At 44.9% G+C, this 21936-nt stretch overlaps 1 protein-coding gene across 1 annotated transcript in view; it reads right to left on the bottom strand.

The window, feature by feature from the left end:
- The window catches only part of LOC309559391 (phosphoglycerate kinase 1), a 39256-nt gene extending 17523 nt beyond the window's left edge, over positions 1-21733 (bottom strand). Inside the window, exons 1-5 of the mRNA XM_082262651.1 lie at positions 21590-21733; positions 8102-8152; positions 5908-6063; positions 4971-5115; positions 409-512 (exon numbers count right to left, since the gene is read on the bottom strand). Of these exons, the coding sequence (XP_082118777.1) occupies positions 409-512; positions 4971-5115; positions 5908-6063; positions 8102-8152; positions 21590-21654 (521 nt within the window). The 5' untranslated portion in view covers positions 21655-21733. The remainder of the gene's footprint in view (positions 1-408; positions 513-4970; positions 5116-5907; positions 6064-8101; positions 8153-21589) is intronic.
- Positions 21734-21936: the final 203 nt, after the last annotated feature.

The raw sequence follows: 21936 nt of genomic DNA, 5'->3' as shown, positions 1-21936 counted from the left end.
TGAAGGTTAGTCTGTATTATGCTAGAACTGTGTATTAGAACTGCTTGGACCCATGTCTTACTAAGGGTGCCCAATAAAGGTTTGCCAAAAATCCGTTTTACACAACGGAATGCAAAGACCTGTTTTAATTTGTGGAGACAGAATAGTTAGATAGAAAAATCTATATAAAGAAAAAACATCCTGGGCTGAGAATTCCCTCATATCACGTAATTGTAAAGCATATGGTGTTAATTGTTTTGAAGTCTGAGAGCAACTGCATCTATTCTTGGATGGGTCCCTGGGAATTACTGCGCCTCTCAGGAGGTTACTCTAGATAAGGAATTGTTGCTGAAAACACTGTTCTCATTTCAGTTGCAGTAATGCAAGTGCAGTACTGGGATTTATCTATCAAGTGCAAAATCGTATTACCTGTGAGCTCTATGTGCAGTCCCAAAAGCATCATTGATGTAGACATCGCCAAGTTTAGACAGAGAGGCACGGAAAGCTTCCACCTGGGCAGCATCTGCCTTGGTCTAAAAAATAGATACATAAAAGATGAATTGGGGAAAAGACACACACACACACACACACACACGTCCCATTCATGTAAATTGGGACACTGCAAATACACAGCTGCTGCCCTCAATAGGACATACATGTGGGTACTGGCGCATGGCCCCAGATGCAGACGGTGTGCATCTGGGGCACATGCACCCACATGGCTGTCATATTGGTTGTCCATGCAGCCAATATGTCCCAACTGACATGAATGGGATTGCCTGCACAGGGATGAATGAAACCCCTTTGCATCCTTGTTCAGGTTAAAAAAAAAAAAAAAAAAAAAAAAACACAGCTGTAGTACACCCATGTGAACGAATGCTCCAGCATTTATTATATCAAGCTGTGGACCAATGGGAACAACTTTCTTTAGGCTTTATTCACACCAATGCATTTTTTCATGCTGTTTGCAGAAATGTCTTTTTTTTTTTTTTTTTTTTTTTTTTACTATGGGTTCCTATGGAACACGGTCACATCAATGCATTTTTGTGCCTCTGCGTTTTTGGAAAAGGTCAGGGACTTGAATGCAAAACTGTGCTTTTTTTGGTTCAATAGTCTTCAAAACGGAGAAACTGCAGAAAAGCATGTTGTGTGTTTTTAACCAGGATTTGCGTTTTTAAATCTGCAAAAAAGAAAGTGCGAAGCACAGCAAAAAGCACTACAGAAACGCTCAAAGCAACATGCATAGATGTGAATTAGAGCTGCATGCTTCTTAATAAAATGAGAAACAAATTTTTTGCTTTGAATAAAGATCACGATTCTAAGCATAACATCTTTTACATTATACAAAAAAAATTGTGCTAACTTTACGTTTTTTTTTTTTTTTTAATTCATTAAAGTGTATTTTTTTTCCCAAAAAAAACTGCGCTTGAAAAACTTTGGCGCAAATACAGTGCGACATAAAATACTTGCAACAATCGCCATTTTATTCTCTAGGGGTCTCTTAAAAAAAATAAGAGATAAAGTTTGGGAGTTGCAAGTAATTTTCTAGCAAAAAATACTGATTTTAACTTGTAAGCAACAACTGTTAGAAAAAGGCTAAGGCCCTGTTCACACCTGAGCGTTTTTTTTCAGCTCGTAATACGATCATGTATAAAGTCTCAAAACACAAAACAAGCGTTTTATTGCCTGAAGCTCAAAAGTACATGAGCTTCTTTTTTTGGCAGATTACAAGTGTTTTTGTTAGATGTCAATGCCTGCCTCCAAACACCTGCAAAAAGCCCAAATCAAATTGCAACCTATTGCCAGCAATGTCACGGTCCCAATCGGTGTGATGGCGACTTTGCTGTGCCGATGTCCATAGGTAGTGCCTGCACTACTTTTTGCGACTTCGGGGGGTTTTCAATAAACATTTGTGCATGAAACCACACAGAGGTCATTGAAATCACCCCCAAACTTGCACTGAAATGCGGGTTTGAAGTCGTCCATGTTCACCTGAACTCACATGATTTCAAACCCACGTTCAGTGTGAACGAGGGCCTACACCAACTTACATAACCCAGTTTCTCTTCCAGCAGTACATGTATATACCTCTAGTGCAACCAAGGGTTACGGATCACGAGGGTTGCTTGAATAAATTGGAGTATTGCTCATTGTAAGAAGTATATATAAAAGATATACTGTGTATGTATGAATGAGAGTTAGGGACCTTAGATTGTACGCTCCTTGAGGGCAGGGACCGATGTAAAGGTGTAATGTATATGTAAAGCGCTGCGTAAATTGACAGCGCTATACAAGTACCTGAAATAAATATACAAGTGAAAAATCAATAGATGCTTCCCAGTCTGTCTGGCAGAACACTGCCTCTCAATTCCTGAAAGGACAACTGTTTTGGATAACAGTGCCCTCATAGTGAAGGAGGTTACCAACTACAGGGCTCTGTTATCCACTCTTTTAGGAGGAGATTTGCTGCTGGATGTCGTACACGGTCACCAAACTTCAAACTGAGTAAATATATACCTTCTTAAAACCATAAGACCCCATTCACTTGGTCGCCTGACAAGTCGCGGTGGTTCGCCCGCCATTGAATAGTACAGGACCCGTTCTAATAGGAGCGACACAAGTCGCTCCGACTTAGAAAAAGGGTCCTGTACTACTTTGGGGCGACCTGGAGGAGACTTGCATTGACTTCAATGATATGAAGTCCTTCAATGATATGAAGTCTGTGCACCGCGACTTCACAGGTCGCCCCAGCAAGTCGTGTCGCGCCAGTGTGAATGGGTGCTAAGTGGGCATAAAGTTATTTTGCAATTGTAAGTGAACAGAACACATATTTCAAAACACTGTATGTGACTCATGTAATTTGGGGTAATAAGTAGTTCTTTACAAGTGTTCTTTAACTGTAGAAGATACTGTAGTTTTTGGATGGAATATAAAAAAAAAAAAAAAAAAAAAAAAAAAAAAAAAAGTGTGCCAACAAATTTTTTTTTGTTTTTTTTTTTTTAAAAAGCACAACAGTGCAGATCTACCATTAGACAAAAATGTTAAATTCGGGTATCATTAGTTTAGTCTTGTAGATTGTATGCCTGTTAAAAGGAGTCTTGGAACTGTAACTGAGTGCTTACCATTTACATCCATCTTACAGTCAACTGATAATTTATTTTCATAACTTTTATATTACAGATATAACACATTACACCAAAAAACATATCACTAGCACAGCTGGAGAAGATTGGAGCAATGTGATCCTTCTGGTTTCCAAAGACATACTGGTATGTTAATTGGCTCTGGTCTAACTCTGCCCTAGTAGGTGTGCGTGTGTATGAAGGCTTGAGAGATATACAGGTTAGAATGTAGGCTTCTTGAGGGCAGGGACTGATGTGAATATACAATATGTAAAGAACTGCATACATTTTTGGCACTACTTAAAACGCCTGCAATGAAGAGAAAAAAAAAAAAAACCCTGCAGCTGTATTTCACCCCCCCCCCCCTCTCATATACCACATTCCTGGATCCCAGATTTGTCCATTCCCAAATAGTGAAACACAAAGGGCATATCAGTCACCCGAAAATAAACTGAACTGACCTCTTCAAGAAGCATTTCTGGAACATCTCATATTCACAAGTCACCCTTTGACAGTTCACACAGCAGCTCTCCCATTTCAGTCACTAAAGGTCACCCAATTATAGGACAGGGTTTCTCTAGCTCTGTACAGTAGTTTGAAAATTCAAGGACAGTATAATAAACCAGGTCAGGGATACTAAAAATAACTGGTGGCCAAATGACTCCTTTCTTGACCTTCAGTAAAATGTCAGAGGTCAGACAGTATCAGGCTGTACCCGGGGCACCGGTGCTAAATTTACAAGATAAAGCTTTTGGATCAACATTTGTGCCCGTTCCCTCACTCGGATCGAAAGTTAGAAGAGCAAGTTTTAACAATTTTATTTTAACCCTATTTCCCACATCAGTCCTCATGACACTCGAATAGAGGTTTTCTAAACCTTTTCTATGAAAGACAAGAATTTTTTTAGCGTGCTTCATATTTCAAGTAAAGAGATCTTGATAAAAACATAGTGACGTAGTCCCAATACACCCCCTGTCCTAGGGTGATAATGCTGATCAGTACGGTTGTCACCCTAGGACAGGAAGTGCATTATTGGCAGAATTAACAGGTTATAAATATATGAAAAAAAAAAAAAACAAATACACCACACCAGAGTAATCAACTGCAAATGAGGAAATCCGAAGTCCTGATCTGCATGCTTATCCTGGGTAAGGCCCCTTTCACACAGGCGGACCGTTCAGATCTGCCTGTCCCTTTTTTTTGGCGGATCTGAACGGTCCCCCCATGCATCTCTATGGGGGAATCGGATGTCAGCGGAGACACATAGCGCGGAGACACAGCTGTCATCCTTCTGCTCAGCGGGGTATCAGTGGATCGATCCCCTGCTGAGAAAAACTGAATCCGTCCGACGGACGGATAGTGTGAAAGGGGCCTTAAGGCCCGTACACACGTACCGATCGTCGGCATACAAACGTCGGCGGACGAAAGATCTGCCGATTGTACGCGTGTTAGTATGGTGCCTCCGACAGATGTCTGCGCACAATCCGCGGACAAAAGTCTTTCTTGCAAACATGAAAATTTTTGTCTGCGGACACCAGAACGGACGATTGTTCGCCTGTCAGTACAGAATTCGGCCGACAGACCGCAGATTTGCAAGACTGGGAAAATAAAAAACACAGGGAAAGTTAACCATTACATGACATCACTTCTGCAGTCAGCTGAAGTCTGCAGACAAAATTCTTGTGCTGTCCTTGTGCTGTCTTTGCACTTTTCAACAGACACCGACATCCCGGGGAGAAAAGACGAACATTTGTATGACGACGATCTGCGTGTGTGTACGGGGCTTTAGTGACCAACGTAAGAGATGCCAAAAACATTTAAAAGAAACCACTATATGCTGACTAACAGAAAAAGCCCATAGCGTCCAACCTTGTTCCCAGCTGCATCTTTGCCTTTACCCTCTTCCTCTACATGGAATCGCAGGTTCTCCAGGAGAAAAATGGTCCCAGCGGCTGGATCTTTACATGCTGCCTCTACTTCTGGTCCCACACAGTCCTTCAGAAACACTACATCCCTGCACACAAAATGAGAACACACCATAATAAACATAGGAAGTACCTTCAGAATTGGAGTTTGTTACTCTTTTCTTTAATAAAGATTATGCAACCAGTACCCAAAGGTGTGCTCATATAAATACTACATTGTCAACTGGTCCCCATAGATTGATCATAAATGGAAGCAAAGTTGTGTGAAACCCAGCTAATTCGCCTTAACTGCAAGTGTTTAAAAAAAATCTCAGTGCTACAACGAGAGACATTCTATTTCATCATGCAGGAAGCAAGCGTGTCCTTCAGTACAAATGTCCTCCAATCTGTACTGAATTGTCAGATTGGGTTGGATGCTATTCAACACTTCAAAAAAAAAAAAAAAAAAAAAAAAAGCACATTTTTATGGAAATAAATTTTAACACAAAAAAGGGTAAATTGGTGTGCCATTCAGATGATAAAACTAAAGCCTGGAGAATTTTAGAATCTGATACTGAATTACCATAAAGATCGTATACACCAGGGCCATTTTACACCTAAAGGTTGCAGTACTATAGGTTTTTACCACACACTAGCACAGTACAGTACAGTATAGCCATCAATGCAAATGCACAGAAGTGCACTACAACATACCTGCTGTGATAACTCCCCAAAATGGGTCATGTGCATTTTTGTTTTTTTAATCTGCTGGTGTTGCCAACCCATGTACTGTATATCAAATAGGCTGCCTTACTGCAATGCATGTTGTTGTAAAACCACAAAGAACTGCAAAGCGGTCCAAATAATAAATATAAAACAGGAAAAAAAATAATAAAAATTACCTTTTTAGTAGAGCTTTAAGTTCCACAGCGACTGGAGCCAGAGAGTACTTATCCGGCATAGGAACACCATCCGGCCGCCCCAGGTGGCTCATTAGAACAACTGATTTAGCACCATTGTCCAAGCAATACTGGATACTGGGAACAGCAGCTTTAATCCTATAAACAGAACACAGACCGACGTTAGAAAGAAGGAAGCAGATACAAGTCATTTTAGCAATGCACAAATATTTCATGTGTAGGTTTAAAGCATTAGGCCCCCATTACATAGGCGTTCAGTCTGGATAACTGATCTGTCAGTTTTTCACAAGGATCCAGACTGGACTACACACGTCCGTTTACAAGAGTCAGAGGGGAAAAAAAAAAAAAAAAAAAAAAGGAGCAAAGAGTCCGTCAGACGAGACGAGAAGAGGAGCAAAGAGTCCGTCAGACGAGAAGAGGAGCAAAGAGTCCGTCAGACGAGACGAGAAGAGGAGCAAAGAGTCCGCCAGACGAGACGAGAAGAGGAGCAAAGAGTCCGCCAGACGAGACGAGAAGAGGAGCAAAGAGTCCGCCAGACGAGACGAGGAGCAAAGAGTCCGCCAAACGAGAAGAGGAGCAAAGAGTCCGCCAGACGAGAAGAGGAGCAAAGAGTCCGCCAGACGAGACGAGGAGCAAAGAGTCCGCCAGACGAGACGAGGAGCAAAGAGTCCGCCAGACGAGACGAGGAGCAAAGAGTCCGCCAGACGAGACGAGGAGCAAAGAGTCCGCCAGACGAGACGAGGAGCAAAGAGTCCGTCAGACGAGAAGAGGAGCAAAGAGTCCGTCAGACGAGAAGAGGAGCAAAGAGTCCGCCAGACGAGACGAGAAGAGGAGCAAAGAGTCCGCCAGACGAGACGAGAAGAGGAGCAAAGAGTCCGCCAGACGAGACGAGGAGCAAAGAGTCCGCCAAACGAGAAGAGGAGCAAAGAGTCCGCCAGACGAGAAGAGGAGCAAAGAGTCCGCCAGACGAGAAGAGGAGCAAAGAGTCCGCCAGACGAGAAGAGGAGCAAAGAGTCCGCCAGACGAGAAGAGGAGCAAAGAGTCCGCCAGACGAGAAGAGGAGCAAAGAGTCCGCCAGACGAGACGAGGAGCAAAGAGTCCGCCAGACGAGACGAGGAGCAAAGAGTCCGCCAGACGAGACGAGGAGCAAAGAGTCCGCCAGACGAGACGAGGAGCAAAGAGTCCGCCAGACGAGACGAGGAGCAAAGAGTCCGCCAGACGAGAAGAGGAGCAAAGAGTCCGCCAGACGAGAAGAGGAGCAAAGAGTCCGCCAGACGAGAAGAGGAGCAAAGAGTCCGCCAGACGAGAAGAGGAGCAAAGAGTCCGCCAGACGAGAAGAGGAGCAAAGAGTCCGCCAGACGAGAAGAGGAGCAAAGAGTCCGCCAGACGAGAAGAGGAGCAAAGAGTCCGCCAGACGAGAAGAGGAGCAAAGAGTCCGCCAGACGAGAAGAGGAGCAAAGAGTCCGTCAGACGATTGATTTAGGGTCACACTGATACTGCTATATCGGCGCTGATACTGAGTACTCGTAAAAATGCTCAAATACCCAAAACCGATTCCTTTGCGGTGCGATTTGAACCCATACAAAATGAATGGGCTAAAATCTCATTGCAACAAACCCTTTGTGGACCCAGGCTTGTCATGAGGATTTCCGCATGGGTTCACACAGGAGCAGTGCAGGAAACTGCATGCGACTTGAACAGGAATCACGCTGCATTCCAGTTCAAAATTACATGCAATTCTTTGGAGTGCGATTTAAGCCCATTCATTTTGTACAGGCTCAAATTGCACCACCAAGATAATCGGTACTCTGTATCAGCGAGTACTTGCACTCGTAGGTAAAATGGAATCAGTGCAACCCTGGACTTAACTGATGCCCATCTTAAAAAGGCACATACTGGCCATTACAAGAATTGTTTAGCATAGAGTACCACAGGGAAAAGATTTTTACAATTCACCAAAGTGAACTAATCGAAGTTGGAGTAAAGTTCATCCTCCTGGCTCAATTTGTAACTGTAAGGCATGTTCTGGGTAGACTGACCTTTAGGAAACAAATATGTTGGAGAGGGGGGGGGGGGGTCAGGAGGAATAAAACAAACATCCTATGGCTATACCCCCAACTTAAACAAAAAAAAAAAAAAAAAAGTGTACATGAATTACATTATATTAGCAACCTACCTTTGGTTGTTTGTAATCTGGTTATTTTTCATAGGGACATTAAAGTCAACCCTAGGAAAAAAGAAAAAAAAAAAAAAATGACTCCCGTTAACCAATAGAAGAAACAGTAGAATAAAACAGAAAGAGAGATCCATCTTTTAGTAACAATGACAGCTGCTTTCTTAGGACAAGTCATATTTCAAATAAAACCCTACCATGTGTCACGCTTCCTCTGCTGTAGAATTGCAACCAAGGTTACAGCATGAATTATTTACACACTAACAGTTCAATACTGCGGTCAAATTGGACAACAGGTTGAGCCACGATTTTAAAAGAACGAGTCAATTGAACTCCCAGTGAGCGTGTGCTTGCAAGAAATTCCAGTATCTGCAATCCCTGTCACGCTAGTGTCATTTCTCTGGTGTCTATTGTTGCGCCACCATGGAAATCACATTATTCTCCATGGTGCCCATTCACATCACTTTAACATGGTGCAGTGTGAGATTTTTCAAGCAGTTCAGGAGCTTCTTTAGGTGCAGCATAGTACATTTTTGTCTTCACACACTTCATAAAATACGTGCGTTTGTTTAAAAAAAAAAAAAAAAAAAAAAGGGAAAAAGAAGTGGTAGTTAACTCAGTTTGTGTATTTATACCTGCATGTGAGCTTACAATAAAAATGTACATGTAGGCACAAGGAATATCCTAAACATGCATAGTTTAGGAGATATTCCCATCAACAGCAGCCAATGAGGTCACCCACGCATGTGCAGTAATGCTCTGCATTCAGAGCACACACAGTGCCATGGCATGCAGTGTGCCATGCCATGATCGTGACTCCTACACACATGAGCAGGAGTGACTCATCGCGGCTCAGCCATTCAAAAAAGCAGGAGACCACAAACTTGGAAGGAAGACCAGGTGAAATGGCGATGTGCCACTAGAGGGCTTCACGACTGAAAAGGTTAAGTGGCAGTTCAAATTTGTGCGATGTGGGAACGCTGCGAATATGCAGTGTGATCCCGCATCCGCACCTCTGGCAGTTCAATGCAATATGCGATACGCAGGGGGTGTCAATTAAACGTTAACGACACCCCCAGCTGTGATCGCATATTGCAGTGCGATCTGCAAGTTCGCACAGGACTGGATCGCACTAGTATGAACCACTATGCAATCCGATTCCGCTGTGGATAGAAAAAAAAAAGCACCTCATGCACGAGTTTAGTGCGGATGCGGTGCGAATTTCAGCCATACAAAGTATATGACTGCATGCGATCTCATGTGCAGTGCAAATTTCAATTTAGGAGCAGTGCGCTCCGAATTACATACGATCTCCGCGATCACACAAATGTGAACCGGGTCTAAAAGTTGTTCTAAAAGCACAAGGTTTTTACCTTTATGCATAAAGGTAAAAAAAACTGTTTGCAGCAGCCCCCCTAATGCTTACCTGAGCCACCTTTCAGTCCAGCGATGTCCACGAGAGCCTTGGCTCTCCAGGGACTCCCACTCCTAATTGGCTTTTGGCACCAAGAGATGGGGGGATTGGGGCCAAGCCACAGCTCCATGTGTGAATGGACACGGAGCTGTGGCTTGGCTCAGGTGCCCCCATAGCAAGCTGGTTGCTGGAGGGCATGCGACAGAAGGGAGGGGCCAGGAGAGGCGGTCTGGCACACAAGAAAAGGAGGATCCAGGCTGCTCTGTGCAAAGCCACTGCACAGAGCAGGTCAGGCAAGTATACCAGGTTTATTTTATTTTTTTTTATTTTAAATAAAAAAACAAGACTTCAATATCACTTTGTCATAACGTAGTATTATGTGGCGCATACTAGCACATTATGGCATGAACTTGCAGGGCCGGTTCACATTTCTGCGAGTGCGCCGATCGCATGCAATTCAGAGCACACTGCTCCTTCATTACATGCGATCGGAGGTGCGGATGCGAATTCAGCCATACACTTTGTATGGCTGAATTCGCACCAAACACACACATGACCCTTTTTTCCAGCCGCATCAGGATCGGATCGCACAGTGGTTCACACTTGTGCGATCCGATCCTGTGCGAACTGTCAGATGGCACTGCGATATGCAATCAAACTGGGGGTGTCGTTAACATTTTATTGACACCCCCTGCGTATCGCATATGGCAGTGTGACCCGGGACGCAGGGGCCCAGATTTTTTTTTTTTTTTTTTGGCCAGTTACTACCACTTTAAGCTCAGTTGTGCAAACACAGGAATTACTTCTATTGTGTATTTGGCACTGACTAAGCGCTTATAAACGGAAGTCATTCTCCTGGCAGAGTTACAGTACAAGCAAGTAGAGGCATGAACAGGATTAAAAGTAATACAAAATCATTTCCCTGCCAGGTTATGAGGACTACCATGTCAGAAGTGTTCCTAGGCCGGGCAGCGCCCCTTGTTAAATTACCTGCGGAGGATGGCCTATACAGTAAAACTCATTGTATATACGAAGATGACAAAATCTAGGATTCTGTGTGGCTTAAATTTTCCTTCACAGCAAATGGTCAAAGATCAGCAATGACCTAGATTGGATTACTGCCACAGAATAAACTAGGACTGATCAATTCACCATGGAAGGCAGACACTTCCTACAGTAATCCATTACCTATCTAGGTTTCAAAAAGGCAAAAAATAAAAACAAGACAAAAACAGAAAAATACAACTCAAATGCCCAAAAAAAAAAAAAAAAAAAAAAACACATCTTTATATTGAACTATTCTAGGGCTGAAAAAAAAAAAAAAAAAAAAGGCCCCTGTTCACATCTTGGCGTTGCTATTACAGGCGTTTTTTGTGCAGGCGTTTTTAGATTGAATAGAGACCAATGGAAAATGCCTGTATTCTGCCCAAAAAGAAGCTCATGTACTTTTTTGAGCGTTGGGCGTTTTGCTCACGGCGTCAAAACGCTCAGATGTGAACAGGGGGCCATTGAAATGAATAGGATTTGTCTTGTTGGGCGTTTTGAGAGCTGATCCTAGAGCAGAAAAACTCCCCAAAACGCCTACATGTGAACGGAGCCTTAAGCTTTCCCTTTTCTCTGCCTGAAAACTCGCTCTCCATGTTAAAGGAGTTGTAAAGTCAGAAGGTTTTTTATCTGCATGCATTCTATTTATGCAGATAAAAACTTGTGTGTGTAGCAGCGCCCCTCAGCACCCCCTAATACTTACCTGTGCCCCCTCTGTCCAGCGATGTCCATGAGTCCCTCGTCCATACCAGGACTCTCTCTCTCTTGATTGGCTGAGATAAAGCCACGGCGCCATTGGCTCCTGCAGCAAAGTGAGCAAGCCAATCAGGAGAGAGGGGTGAGGGGCCAAACGGCAGCTCCATGTCTGAATGGACACACGGAGCTGCAGTTTGGCTCGGGTGCCCCCATAGCAAGCTGCTTGCTATGGGGGCACTCAATAGGAGAGGGGCCAGGAGCAGCAACGAGGGACCTGAGAAGAGGAAGATCCAGACTGCTCTATGCAAAACCAACCACACAAAAGGTGGTTACTCATGTACAAATTATATACATACATACATACACACGAGACTTTACAATCACTTTTACCAATGTGTCCATGCACACTATAGGCATTTTCAGACGTTCTTCGAGCATGCAGTGTGCATGAGCCCTATACTGTCAACACAGGTCAGTAAATGCTTTGAGAACTTGTGAATGTGAGGAGCAGTGCCTCATGGGACAGGTAGTCTTGGATAGGAGAAGGAAGTGAGCGATTCTAAAGGCAGAAGTAAAAAAAAAAAAAAAAAAAAAAGAAGTTTACCATTATTGTGTATTAGATCGATGAAAAAAGGTCGCAGCCTATAGTACTGCTTTAAAGTGGCTGTAAAGCCTTCTTTTTTGTGTTAAAAATACCAAACATGTTATATTTACCTGCTCTGTGCAATCGTTTTGCACAGAGCAGCCATCATCCTCTTCAAGGGTCCCCTGCCAGCGCTTCAGGCTCCTCCTCTTCATTGGGTGCCCCCACGGAAAGCCACTTTCCATGGGGCACCTGTGCCTACTCGCTCCCAAGTCCCACTGTTCCGTCCATTGACAGGGGAGCCAATGTCTCAATCTGTCCAATGAGGAGAGAGATAGTGGCTGGAGCACGTGCACATCGCTGATTGGGTCTAGGTAAGAAAAAGAGGGGGTCTGGGTGGGGCACTGGAGAACAGATGTTTTTTTACCTTAATGCATTAGGTTGAAAAACCCTAAGGCTTTACCACTAACCACTTTAATATAAAAAAAGATTTATATCCCCCCCCCCCCCCCCCAACCAGGCTGGGTTCACACTGATGCGAATTGGATGCAGGTTTCCCCACATCCAATTCGCATGACAGGAGAGTGCCCGGCTCTCAATGAAGCCGGTTCACACATCTCCGTGGCGGGTGGAGCGGATTGCACAAGGATCCTGTGCGTCTGGCTCCATTCCAGGCAAAAATTTGGGCCCGAGTCGTCCCTGAAAAACAGAACAGGGACACCCATGGACCTCTGCGGTGACCCACATCCATATCAGGTGTGAACCCAGCCTCATATAGTAATATAGTTTAATATTCGTTAAAATACCCTATATAGTGAGTGCTTGCATTTATTACTTTCACAGTAGAAATTAACCCTTTATAGTAGTGATTTATTTATATGCTCTTCGTACTAAAAAAAAAAAAAAAAAAAAAAAAAGCAAAATTTGTTTTTTTAACCCCATCATGACCAGTGATCAAAGAAATCATGCTGCTGCTACTTGATGTCTTATGCTGACCATACATGTATTGATTTTAGGACTAGTGTATTTGTATGCAAATTCTTTGTATATTTAATGAATGATCGAATGTTGTTCGCAAATTTTACTTGCTTTTTAAACATTCAAAAAATGAATGTAAATCACAAGCACTGTCCAAAAATTTGTTAGATCGAGAAAAGGCTTCCTATTCTGCTCCTTTGAATTTTCCTGTCACGGTGTTGATCTGATCCCACTAACTATTCTATGCATAATATTATATTAGTGCCGGGGTCACACTTGTGCGATGCGGGAAGGCTGCGAATTCGCAGCCTGTTCCCGCATCGCAAACGCACATCTGGTAGTTCACACTGCCATATGCGATACGCTGGGGATGTCAATGAAATGTTAACGACACCCCCAGTTTGATCGCATATCGCAGTGCCATCTGACAGTTCGCACAGGATCGGATCGCACAAGTGTGATCCTGATGCGGCTGAAAAAATGCCTCATGTGCGACTTTTGTGCGGGTGCAGTGCGAATTTAGCCATACAAAGTGTATGGCTGAATTCGCACTGCACATCCGATCGCATGTAATGAAGGAGCAGTGCGCTCCGATATTACATGCGATCGCCGCACACTCGAAGTGTGAACCGGCACTTATCCTGTCTGAAAATCTGCAAAACAGACATTTTCTAAATGTCTTTACTTTACCTGTTCAACTGCTTGATAAACACAAATTGCTAATTAGCCAATCACATGGCAGCAACTCATGGCATTTAGGCATCTAGACGTGGTGAAGACGACTTGCTGAAGTACAATCATAATGGGGAAGAAAGGGGGTTTAAGTGGCTTTGAAAGTGGCATAATTGTTGGTGCCAGACAGGCTGGTCTGAATATTTCAAAAACTGCTGATCTACTGGGATTTTAACGCACAAATATCTTTAGGGTTTACAGAGAATGGTCCAAAAAAGAGAAAATATCCAGTAAGTGGCAGTTGTGTGGACTACATTGCCTTGTTGATGTCAGAAGCAAGGGGAGAATTGGCAGACTGGTTTGAGAGGCGAAAAGAAAAAAAAAAAAAAAAAAAAAAAAAAAAAAAAAAGAAAGGCAACAGTAACTCAAATAACCTGGGTATGCAGAACACTAGGGATGCACCGAATATTCGGCGGCCGAACATTATTCGGCCGAAAATAGAGAAAATGGCACTTTCGGTGTTCGGCCGAATAAATCAAAAGGCCGAATAATTTTGAGCCGAACAATGTCTCACCTTCCTCATTGCGGCTCGCGGTCCTCTATTATGATCTATGTAAAAAATGTCCTCTGCAGTAAGTAACCCTCTGATAATGTATGCAATGATCCTCTGTAGCTTCCGCCCTGACCGCTCATCTTCCTCATTGCGGCTCGCGGCTCCCTTCTCACACCCCGCCGGTGTCCTGTCCGGCCACGAGTAGGGGGTGTGACGTCACGCGCGCGTCCCGCCCCCTGCTCCTGACTGGCGGCTCCTTCACACTAGGTCCACGCCCCGCCCCCCTGTTCGCTGGTTTTGGCTCTGGCTGCAGTTGAGGTATGTGATGTGGAGCTGAGCACATTTGGGGGAGAAGAATACGGTAGCTGGCAGCTGCACAAGCATTAGTGTGCAGACTGCCATATGTTGTTGCCATTTGCCATGCTAATTATATTAGAGTGCCCTATAAAGTTCCCCTTGACATAAAATGTGGCCATCAGCGTGCCCCTTATTTTATGCTAAGGGACATGCTGATGAGCATATTTTATGTTAAGGGGCACTCTGATGGGCATATTTCATTTTAAGGGGCACGCTAATGGGCATATTTTATGTTAAGAGCAATGCTGATTTAAATGTTTTGTTTTGCCCATCAGAGTGCCCCCTAACATAAAATGTGCCCATCAGCGTGCCCCCTGACATAAAATGTGCCCATCAGAGTGCCCCCTAACATAAATTGTGCCCATCAGCGTGCCCCTTATTTTATGCTAAGGGACATGCTGATGAGCATATTTTATGTTAAGGGGCACTCTGATGAGCATATTTTATGTTAAGGGGCACTCTGATGAGCATATTTTATGTTAAGGGGCACTCTGATGAGCATATTTTATGTTAAGGGGCACTCTGATGAGCATATTTTATGTTAAGGGGCACTCTGATGAGCATATTTTATGTTAAGGGGCACTCTGATGAGCATATTTTATGTTAAGGGGCACTCTGATGAGCATATTTTATGTTAAGGGGCACTCTGATGAGCATATTTTATGTTAAGGGGCACTCTGATGAGCATATTTTATGTTAAGGGGCACTCTGATGAGCATATTTTATGTTAAGGGGCACTCTGATGAGCATATTTTATGTTAAGGGGCACTCTGATGAGCATATTTTATGTTAAGGGGCACTCTGATGAGCATATTTTATGTTAAGGGGCACTCTGATGAGCATATTTTATGTTAAGGGGCACTCTGATGGGCATATTTTATGTTAAGGGGCACTCTGATGGGCATATTTTATGTTAAAAAATGCGAAACACCGCGTTTGGTATTCGGCCTTCGGCCAAGCATTTCATTATTATTCGGCTTCGGCCAAGAATTTCATTTCGGTGCATCCCTACAGAACACCATCTCTGAACGCACAACACATCAAACCCTAAAGCAGATGGGCTACAGCAGCAGAAGACACACCAGGTGCCACTCCTGTCAGCTAAGAACAGAAAACGGAGGCTACAATTTGCGCAGGTTCACCAAAACCGGACAATAGAAGATTGGATAAACATTGCCTGGTCTGAGGCGTCTCGATTTCAGCTGCAACTATCAGATGGTAGGGTCAGAATTTGGCATAAACAAGAAAGTGTGGATCCATCCTGCCTTTCAACAATGGTTCAGGCTGGTGGTGGTGTAATGGTGGGGGGAGGGGGGGGGGGGGTTCTTGGCACACAGTTTAAATGCCATGGCCTACCCAAGTATTGTTGGTGATCATGTCCATCCCTTTATAGCTACAGTCTACCCATCTTCTGATGGCTCCTTCCAGCAGGATAATGCACCATGTCACAAAGCTATAACAATCTCAAACTAGTGTCTTGAACAAGACAATGAGGTCACTGTACTCCAATGGCCTTCACAGTCACCAGATCTCAATCCAAAACAGAACACTTTTGGGATGTGGTGGAATGGGAGATTTGCATCATGGATGGTCCAAACCTGGTACTAGCAAGGAATACATTATAAAGTTGCCAGTGAATGAATATCTCTTATGTTATCCTCAGAGTGGATTAGAGATTTTGCTCCATATAGCGGATTTTTTACACTCCATATAAAAAAAAAAAAAAAAAACTTTTTTTTAAAACTTTTACAGCACACTTTCTTTGGGCGGTTATCCAATTAGTTGAAACAAAATCGGCCAACTGATTATGAAAATTTTTTGTTCCAGCCCTAAACATACAGTGTCTAAGTCACACCTAATACTGCAAGCGTGATATTTTTCATTGCTCCGTCACCAGACACGCCCCCGCACCAGAAAGTGCATCCAACAAAGTGGGACATGTCCCAGATTGCTGCAGGCACCAGACGCACTCATTCAGTACTCATACATATGTACAAGGTCGTCCCTAATCTAGAAACTGCTACAACCAAAGCCCAACTCACACTTTGGTGCAGCTAAAATCATGGAGGAGCTGCATAGAACATGTATGAAGAAATCCATCCCATTAATCTCTGCTTGGGCTGTCTGAATTTTTAGTGCCCTTGGTTAGAAATACACAGAAAAACCAAAACAAGTTTTCCAGAGAACCACAAGTGCACGGTCTTATAAAAAAAGGTCACCGCACAAAACAGCTGCAGCCGTGCACAAGTTACGCCAGCCATCCTGTCCATACCTCCTCCCGCCTCCCCCCTCATGCTATTTTAGCCTTCAGGAAGATGCCAGGCAGAATTATCTCGGCCTTCCTGACATGACCATGAATCTGCTAGATATAACCGGCCAATATTAAAGTGAGGCCTGAGGACAAGCAAAGACCAGGTCGCCTCACTTTCCTAAAACAAAACCTCCGGGTGGGATTAAATGCTTGTTTACATCAGACTGCACATCTATAAAATTCATCATATAAGAACTAATCTGCAGATAAATGCGCTCTGTGCCATTTCAGTCATGACAGAGTAAGCACCCAGGATCAGTAGGCCCGATGCAGACATGGCCTCCACCGCATGCAGATGACTCATCTCCATGTGGCCTTCACGTATGATGAATTCACTGCTCTGTTCTCTGGAGGATACCGTTACATCGACACACACCTCCAAGGTGACCTTCATGTCAGGAAGCATCACAGCACCTCTGAACATCAGTCACAAACATTACACATCCTTCCTCCATTGTTTTATGCAGGGGTTTTCAAACTATGGCCCTCCAGTTGTTCAGGAACTACAAGTCCCATCATGCCTTGTCATGTCTGTGAATGTCAGAGTTTTACCATGCCTCATGGGATGTGTAGTTCCGCAACAGCTGGAGGGCTGTAGTTTAAGGATCCCTGGTTTTATGTATACAGGCCAAGGCTGTTTTATGGGTTATACACACTGTGCTGGTCCAGACATTGCTGACCACAAGTATATTTATATACACTCTGCTGGCAGAAAAAAAAAAAAAAGGAGTATAGGGAGATCCATCTACATACATCCCTTTTTTTTAACCAATATTGAATCTGTGCTTTTGGTAATCACAGTATGTAAAGAATCATGCAGACACCATTACAGATCTCTCATTTTGAAATGACCAGTTCTCCAGAAGTAATACTGGTCCAAAGACTTTAATACCTGGAGACACTGAGCTCCATAACAAGTACACAGGCCAGGTCTTCTGTCTGTACTTACTGTATGCTTCTTCAAAGTACTGAACCAGAGGAGCCAGGCAATCAGCATTTAGCAGCTGTCCCATCTCTGTCCTCTATAGCAGTGGTCCTCAACCCTGGCCTACAGGGCCCACTAACAGGCCAGATTTTCAAGATAACTGAAATACATCCCAGGTGATATCATTTGCTGCTCAGTGATTCCAGTACTCTAGTCTGCATCTCCCCAAGGTAATACCTAAAATCTGGCCTGTTAGTGGGCCCTGTAGGCCAGGGTTGAGGACCACTGCTCTATAGAAGAGAGCTCCTCTACTCCACTCTCCAGCAGTCCCTTCACCACCATGACCTACAAGAGAGCTTCTCTACTCCACTCTCCAGCAGTCCCTTCACCACCATGACCTACAAGAGAGCTTCTCTACTCCACTCTCCAGCAGTCCCTTCACCACCATGACCTACAAGAGAGCTCCTCTACTCCACTCGCCAGCAGTCCCTTCACCACCATGACCTACAAGAGAGCTCCTCTACTCCACTCTCCAGCAGTCCCTTCACCACCATGACCTACATTCCAGTGCTACAGACCTTTTGCACACATACATTTTTACCACTGCTTTTGGGATCTTTTTTTTCTGCCTCCAAATGCCCCTCCGTGTTAGCAGTAAAAAAAAAAAAAAAAAAAAAAAAAGGCTGCCAGCGTGCCCAGGAGAAGCTGTGTTTTGGCATAAAATACTCCTGATGTGTGTAAACACATGTAAACGTTAGGCGCATCAAGTGTTTAGGCATGAATTCATTTCAATGGCCAGAATTCTGCCCAATTAAATGAATAATCACCCAAGTGCTTGATGCGCCAAATTTTTTTTTTTTTTTAATGCAGCGGGCAAGGAGAGGTTAGCCAACATCCTGTATGCATGGGGTTGAAAGCTGGCCATAAATGGATCAAAATTCTGCTGGTTGAGCAGGGACCAGACAAATTCTGTCGCCATCCTATTAGACAGAAGTTGATCGTTTAGTCGCCATCTGTCAAAGGGATATTCTGCAAACGGTTTGTTGATCAGCAACTGCAGATCAGTGTATGCCAATAGCAGGTTCTGACCAGGGGACTCCGCCATCCACCTTGTTTTTGTGGATGGAGGAACCTCTTTTCGGTCAACCCACTGCCTGCACAGAAAAAAAAAAGTAAACTCTCCATCTATGGTCAGCTTTAAGCCCCGTACACACGAGACGAAAATCGGATGTTGTATTACGGACAACAAAAATGATATGGCCTGCACATCAGGATTTTGTCAGCCGAAAAGTCGGAGTCGGCTGTCGAACTAACAATCCGAAAATCGGCAGATCGGATGAAATTTCCCTTCAGATTTTCTTATTGTGTGTACGGGCCTTTAGTAAGACTATTCTGCATGATTCTTCCAGAAATGCCCGTGTCCCCCATCACACAGCATATTCCATCCTCTACATCAGGGATCCTCAAACTACGGCCCTCCAGCTGTTGCGGAACTACACATCCCATGAGGCATTGTAAAACTCTGTCATTCCCAGACATGACTAGGCATGATGGGAATTGTAGTTCCTGAACAACTGGAGGGCCGTAGTTTGAAGACCCCTGCTCTACATTATTGCAGAGTTCAGTGGTAATGTAGGACATCAGAGGATGGAACCACAATGGAGGACACCGCCATCTATCACTCCCAGAAGTATCAGCTGCTGAAGAGTCCTATGGACTGCAGGGCTGGAATGGACAGGTGGGTATTGATGCTCTTCATTAGCAGGAGGCTTTTCAGCTCTAAAAAACAGGGAGGACACCAATGGCAACCTGCATGTTTTCCCATTTCAGGCTCCCTTTATTACCATAACCTGTAATGAGTATGCAGCAAAACAGCTCTAACATGACACATGTGTGATGCAGGTGGATTCTGTTCTATACAGTCAATTGAGGTCTTCATTTAGAATCCCCCCCCCCCCCCCATCTAGGACCTGAGGTCTCCTTATAATATTTTCACCAGGCTATTGGGCCAGAATTGGTTTTATGCTTTTGTATCCATTCCAACTTTCCATATAAAGGTTTAATGATACAATGGGAGGAGATCTCTCTGGAGCACTCAGAATCTGGGGCAGCGGTTAATGGTAGCCAACCAGCTTCTAATTTCAGTTTTCAAAAAAAAAAAAAAAACTTGAAGCCGATTGGTTTTTTTGCAGAGCTGCACCAGATTTTGCAGATTTTAGTAAATCATACCCCAATGTAGCTGAGGCTGTGGTGGAGGAATGACACATGGAGGAAGCAATGTTAAGCAGTTGTGAAACCTGCAGGCCGGAACTGTCATTTACTGGCTATCCTTTTTCTAGGAAAATTCTAACATTTAACCCATTGTGTGCAGAAAAAAAAAAAAGGAAGGAAAAGGATTCACAGATGAGGCAAGGTAGTTGTAGTAAAGCACTGCAGATCTGTAGAGATGCAGCAGTCACACCCACATTGGATGGATGGTGGATGGAAGACTCAGCATGCAGGGCATGTGCTCCATACAGTCACCACCACTGTAACCAGATTCCCCCCCCCCTATACAGTCTCCACCGTAACCAGATCCCCCCCCCCCCCCCCAAATACAGTCTCCACCGTAACCAGATCCCCCCCCCCCAAATACAGTCTCCACCGTAACCAGATCCCCCCCCCAAATACAGTCTCCACCGTAACCAGATCCCCCCCCCCCCAAATACAGTCTCCACCGTAACCAGCTCCCCCCCCCCCAAATACAGTCTCCACCGTAACCAGTTCCCCCCTCCCCAAATACAGTCTCCACCATAACCAGTTCCCCCCTCCCCAAATACAGTCTCCACCGTAACCAGATTCCCCCCCCCCCAAATACAGTCTCCACCGTAACCAGATCCCCCCCCCCAAATACAGTCTCCACCGTAACCAGATCCCCCCCAAATACAGTCTCCACCGTAACCAGATTCACCCCCCCAAATACAGTCTCCACCGTAACCAGATTCCCCCCCCCACCCCATACAGTTACCACCATAACCAGATTTCCCCCCCAGTAACCACCATAACCAGATTCCCGGCACCCCCCCCCCCCCAGTAACCACCATAACCAGATCCCCCCCCCCCCAAATACAGTCTCCACCGTAACCAGATTCCCCCCCCCCAAATACAGTCTCCACCGTAACCAGATCCCCCCCCCCCCAAATACAGTCTCCACCGTAACCAGATCCCCCCCCCCAAATACAGTCTCCACCGTAACCAGATCCCCCCCCCCCAAATACAGTCTCCATCGTAACCAGATCCCCCCCCCCCCAAATACAGTCTCCACCGTAACCAGATCCCCCCCCCCCAAATACAGTCTCCACCGTAACCAGATTCCCCCCCCCAAATACAGTCTCCACCGTAACCAGATTCCCCCCCCCAAATACAGTCTCCACCGTAACCAGATTCCCCCCCCCCCCCACACAGTTACCACCATAACCAGATTTCCCCCCCAGTAACCACCATAACCAGATTCCCGGCGCCCCCCCCCCCAGTAACCACCATAACCAGATTCCCCGCCCCCCCCCCCCCCCAGTAACCACCATAACCAGATTCCCCGCCCCCCAGTAACCACCATAACCAGATTCCCCGCCCCCCAGTAACCACCATAACCAGATTTCCCCCACACCCCAGTCACCACCGTAACCAGATCCCCCCCCATACAGTCACTACCGTAACCAGATCCCCCAATACAGTCACCACTGTAATCAGGTTCTTGAACTAGTAATGTAACCCCCCCCCCCCCCCTCCCATGTCCAATGTACAGGGCTCCTTCCTATACCACCATCCTGTCATCTGAAATATGGAGGACATGTCACCATCACACCCCCATCCCATGTCTGGCTCCTCTCCCCCACTCTGGGGAGGCAGCGGTAGGACTGTAATCTGCCCCCTAGATTATGAAGCCAGGCTCCTGCACTCAGATCCGTGTCTCCCTCACCTCATCACCACCCTCTTCCCCTTCACGTCCACCTTGTCCAGGGTCAGCTTGTTAGACAGAGACATGTTGGCAGCAGATCCTCTTCACTCACAAATGGCAACAGGAAAACCTCGCTGCAGGTCACCTTAACACGGTAGAGGCTCCGTCTCCAAACGTCTGTAATTGGTCCTCGGTGAGGGGGCCGGGATAACTTGGTGGCATTCAATTGGTTGTCCAGGCTATCCGATCTGGCAGAAGCCACGCCCCATAAGAGAGAAGCCATGTGGGAGGGACTAAAGAAAACTGACAGGCCGGTGAGTCAATGGACGTGTGACGCCATCGTACAGAGAGCACGTCTGTCACGTCGG

The sequence above is a fragment of the Pelophylax lessonae genome, assembly GCF_965119305.1.
Source record: "Pelophylax lessonae genome assembly, chromosome: 7".
NCBI classification, from domain to species: Eukaryota; Metazoa; Chordata; class Amphibia; order Anura; family Ranidae; genus Pelophylax; species Pelophylax lessonae.
This window is presented reverse-complemented; position numbering and strand designations above follow the sequence as displayed.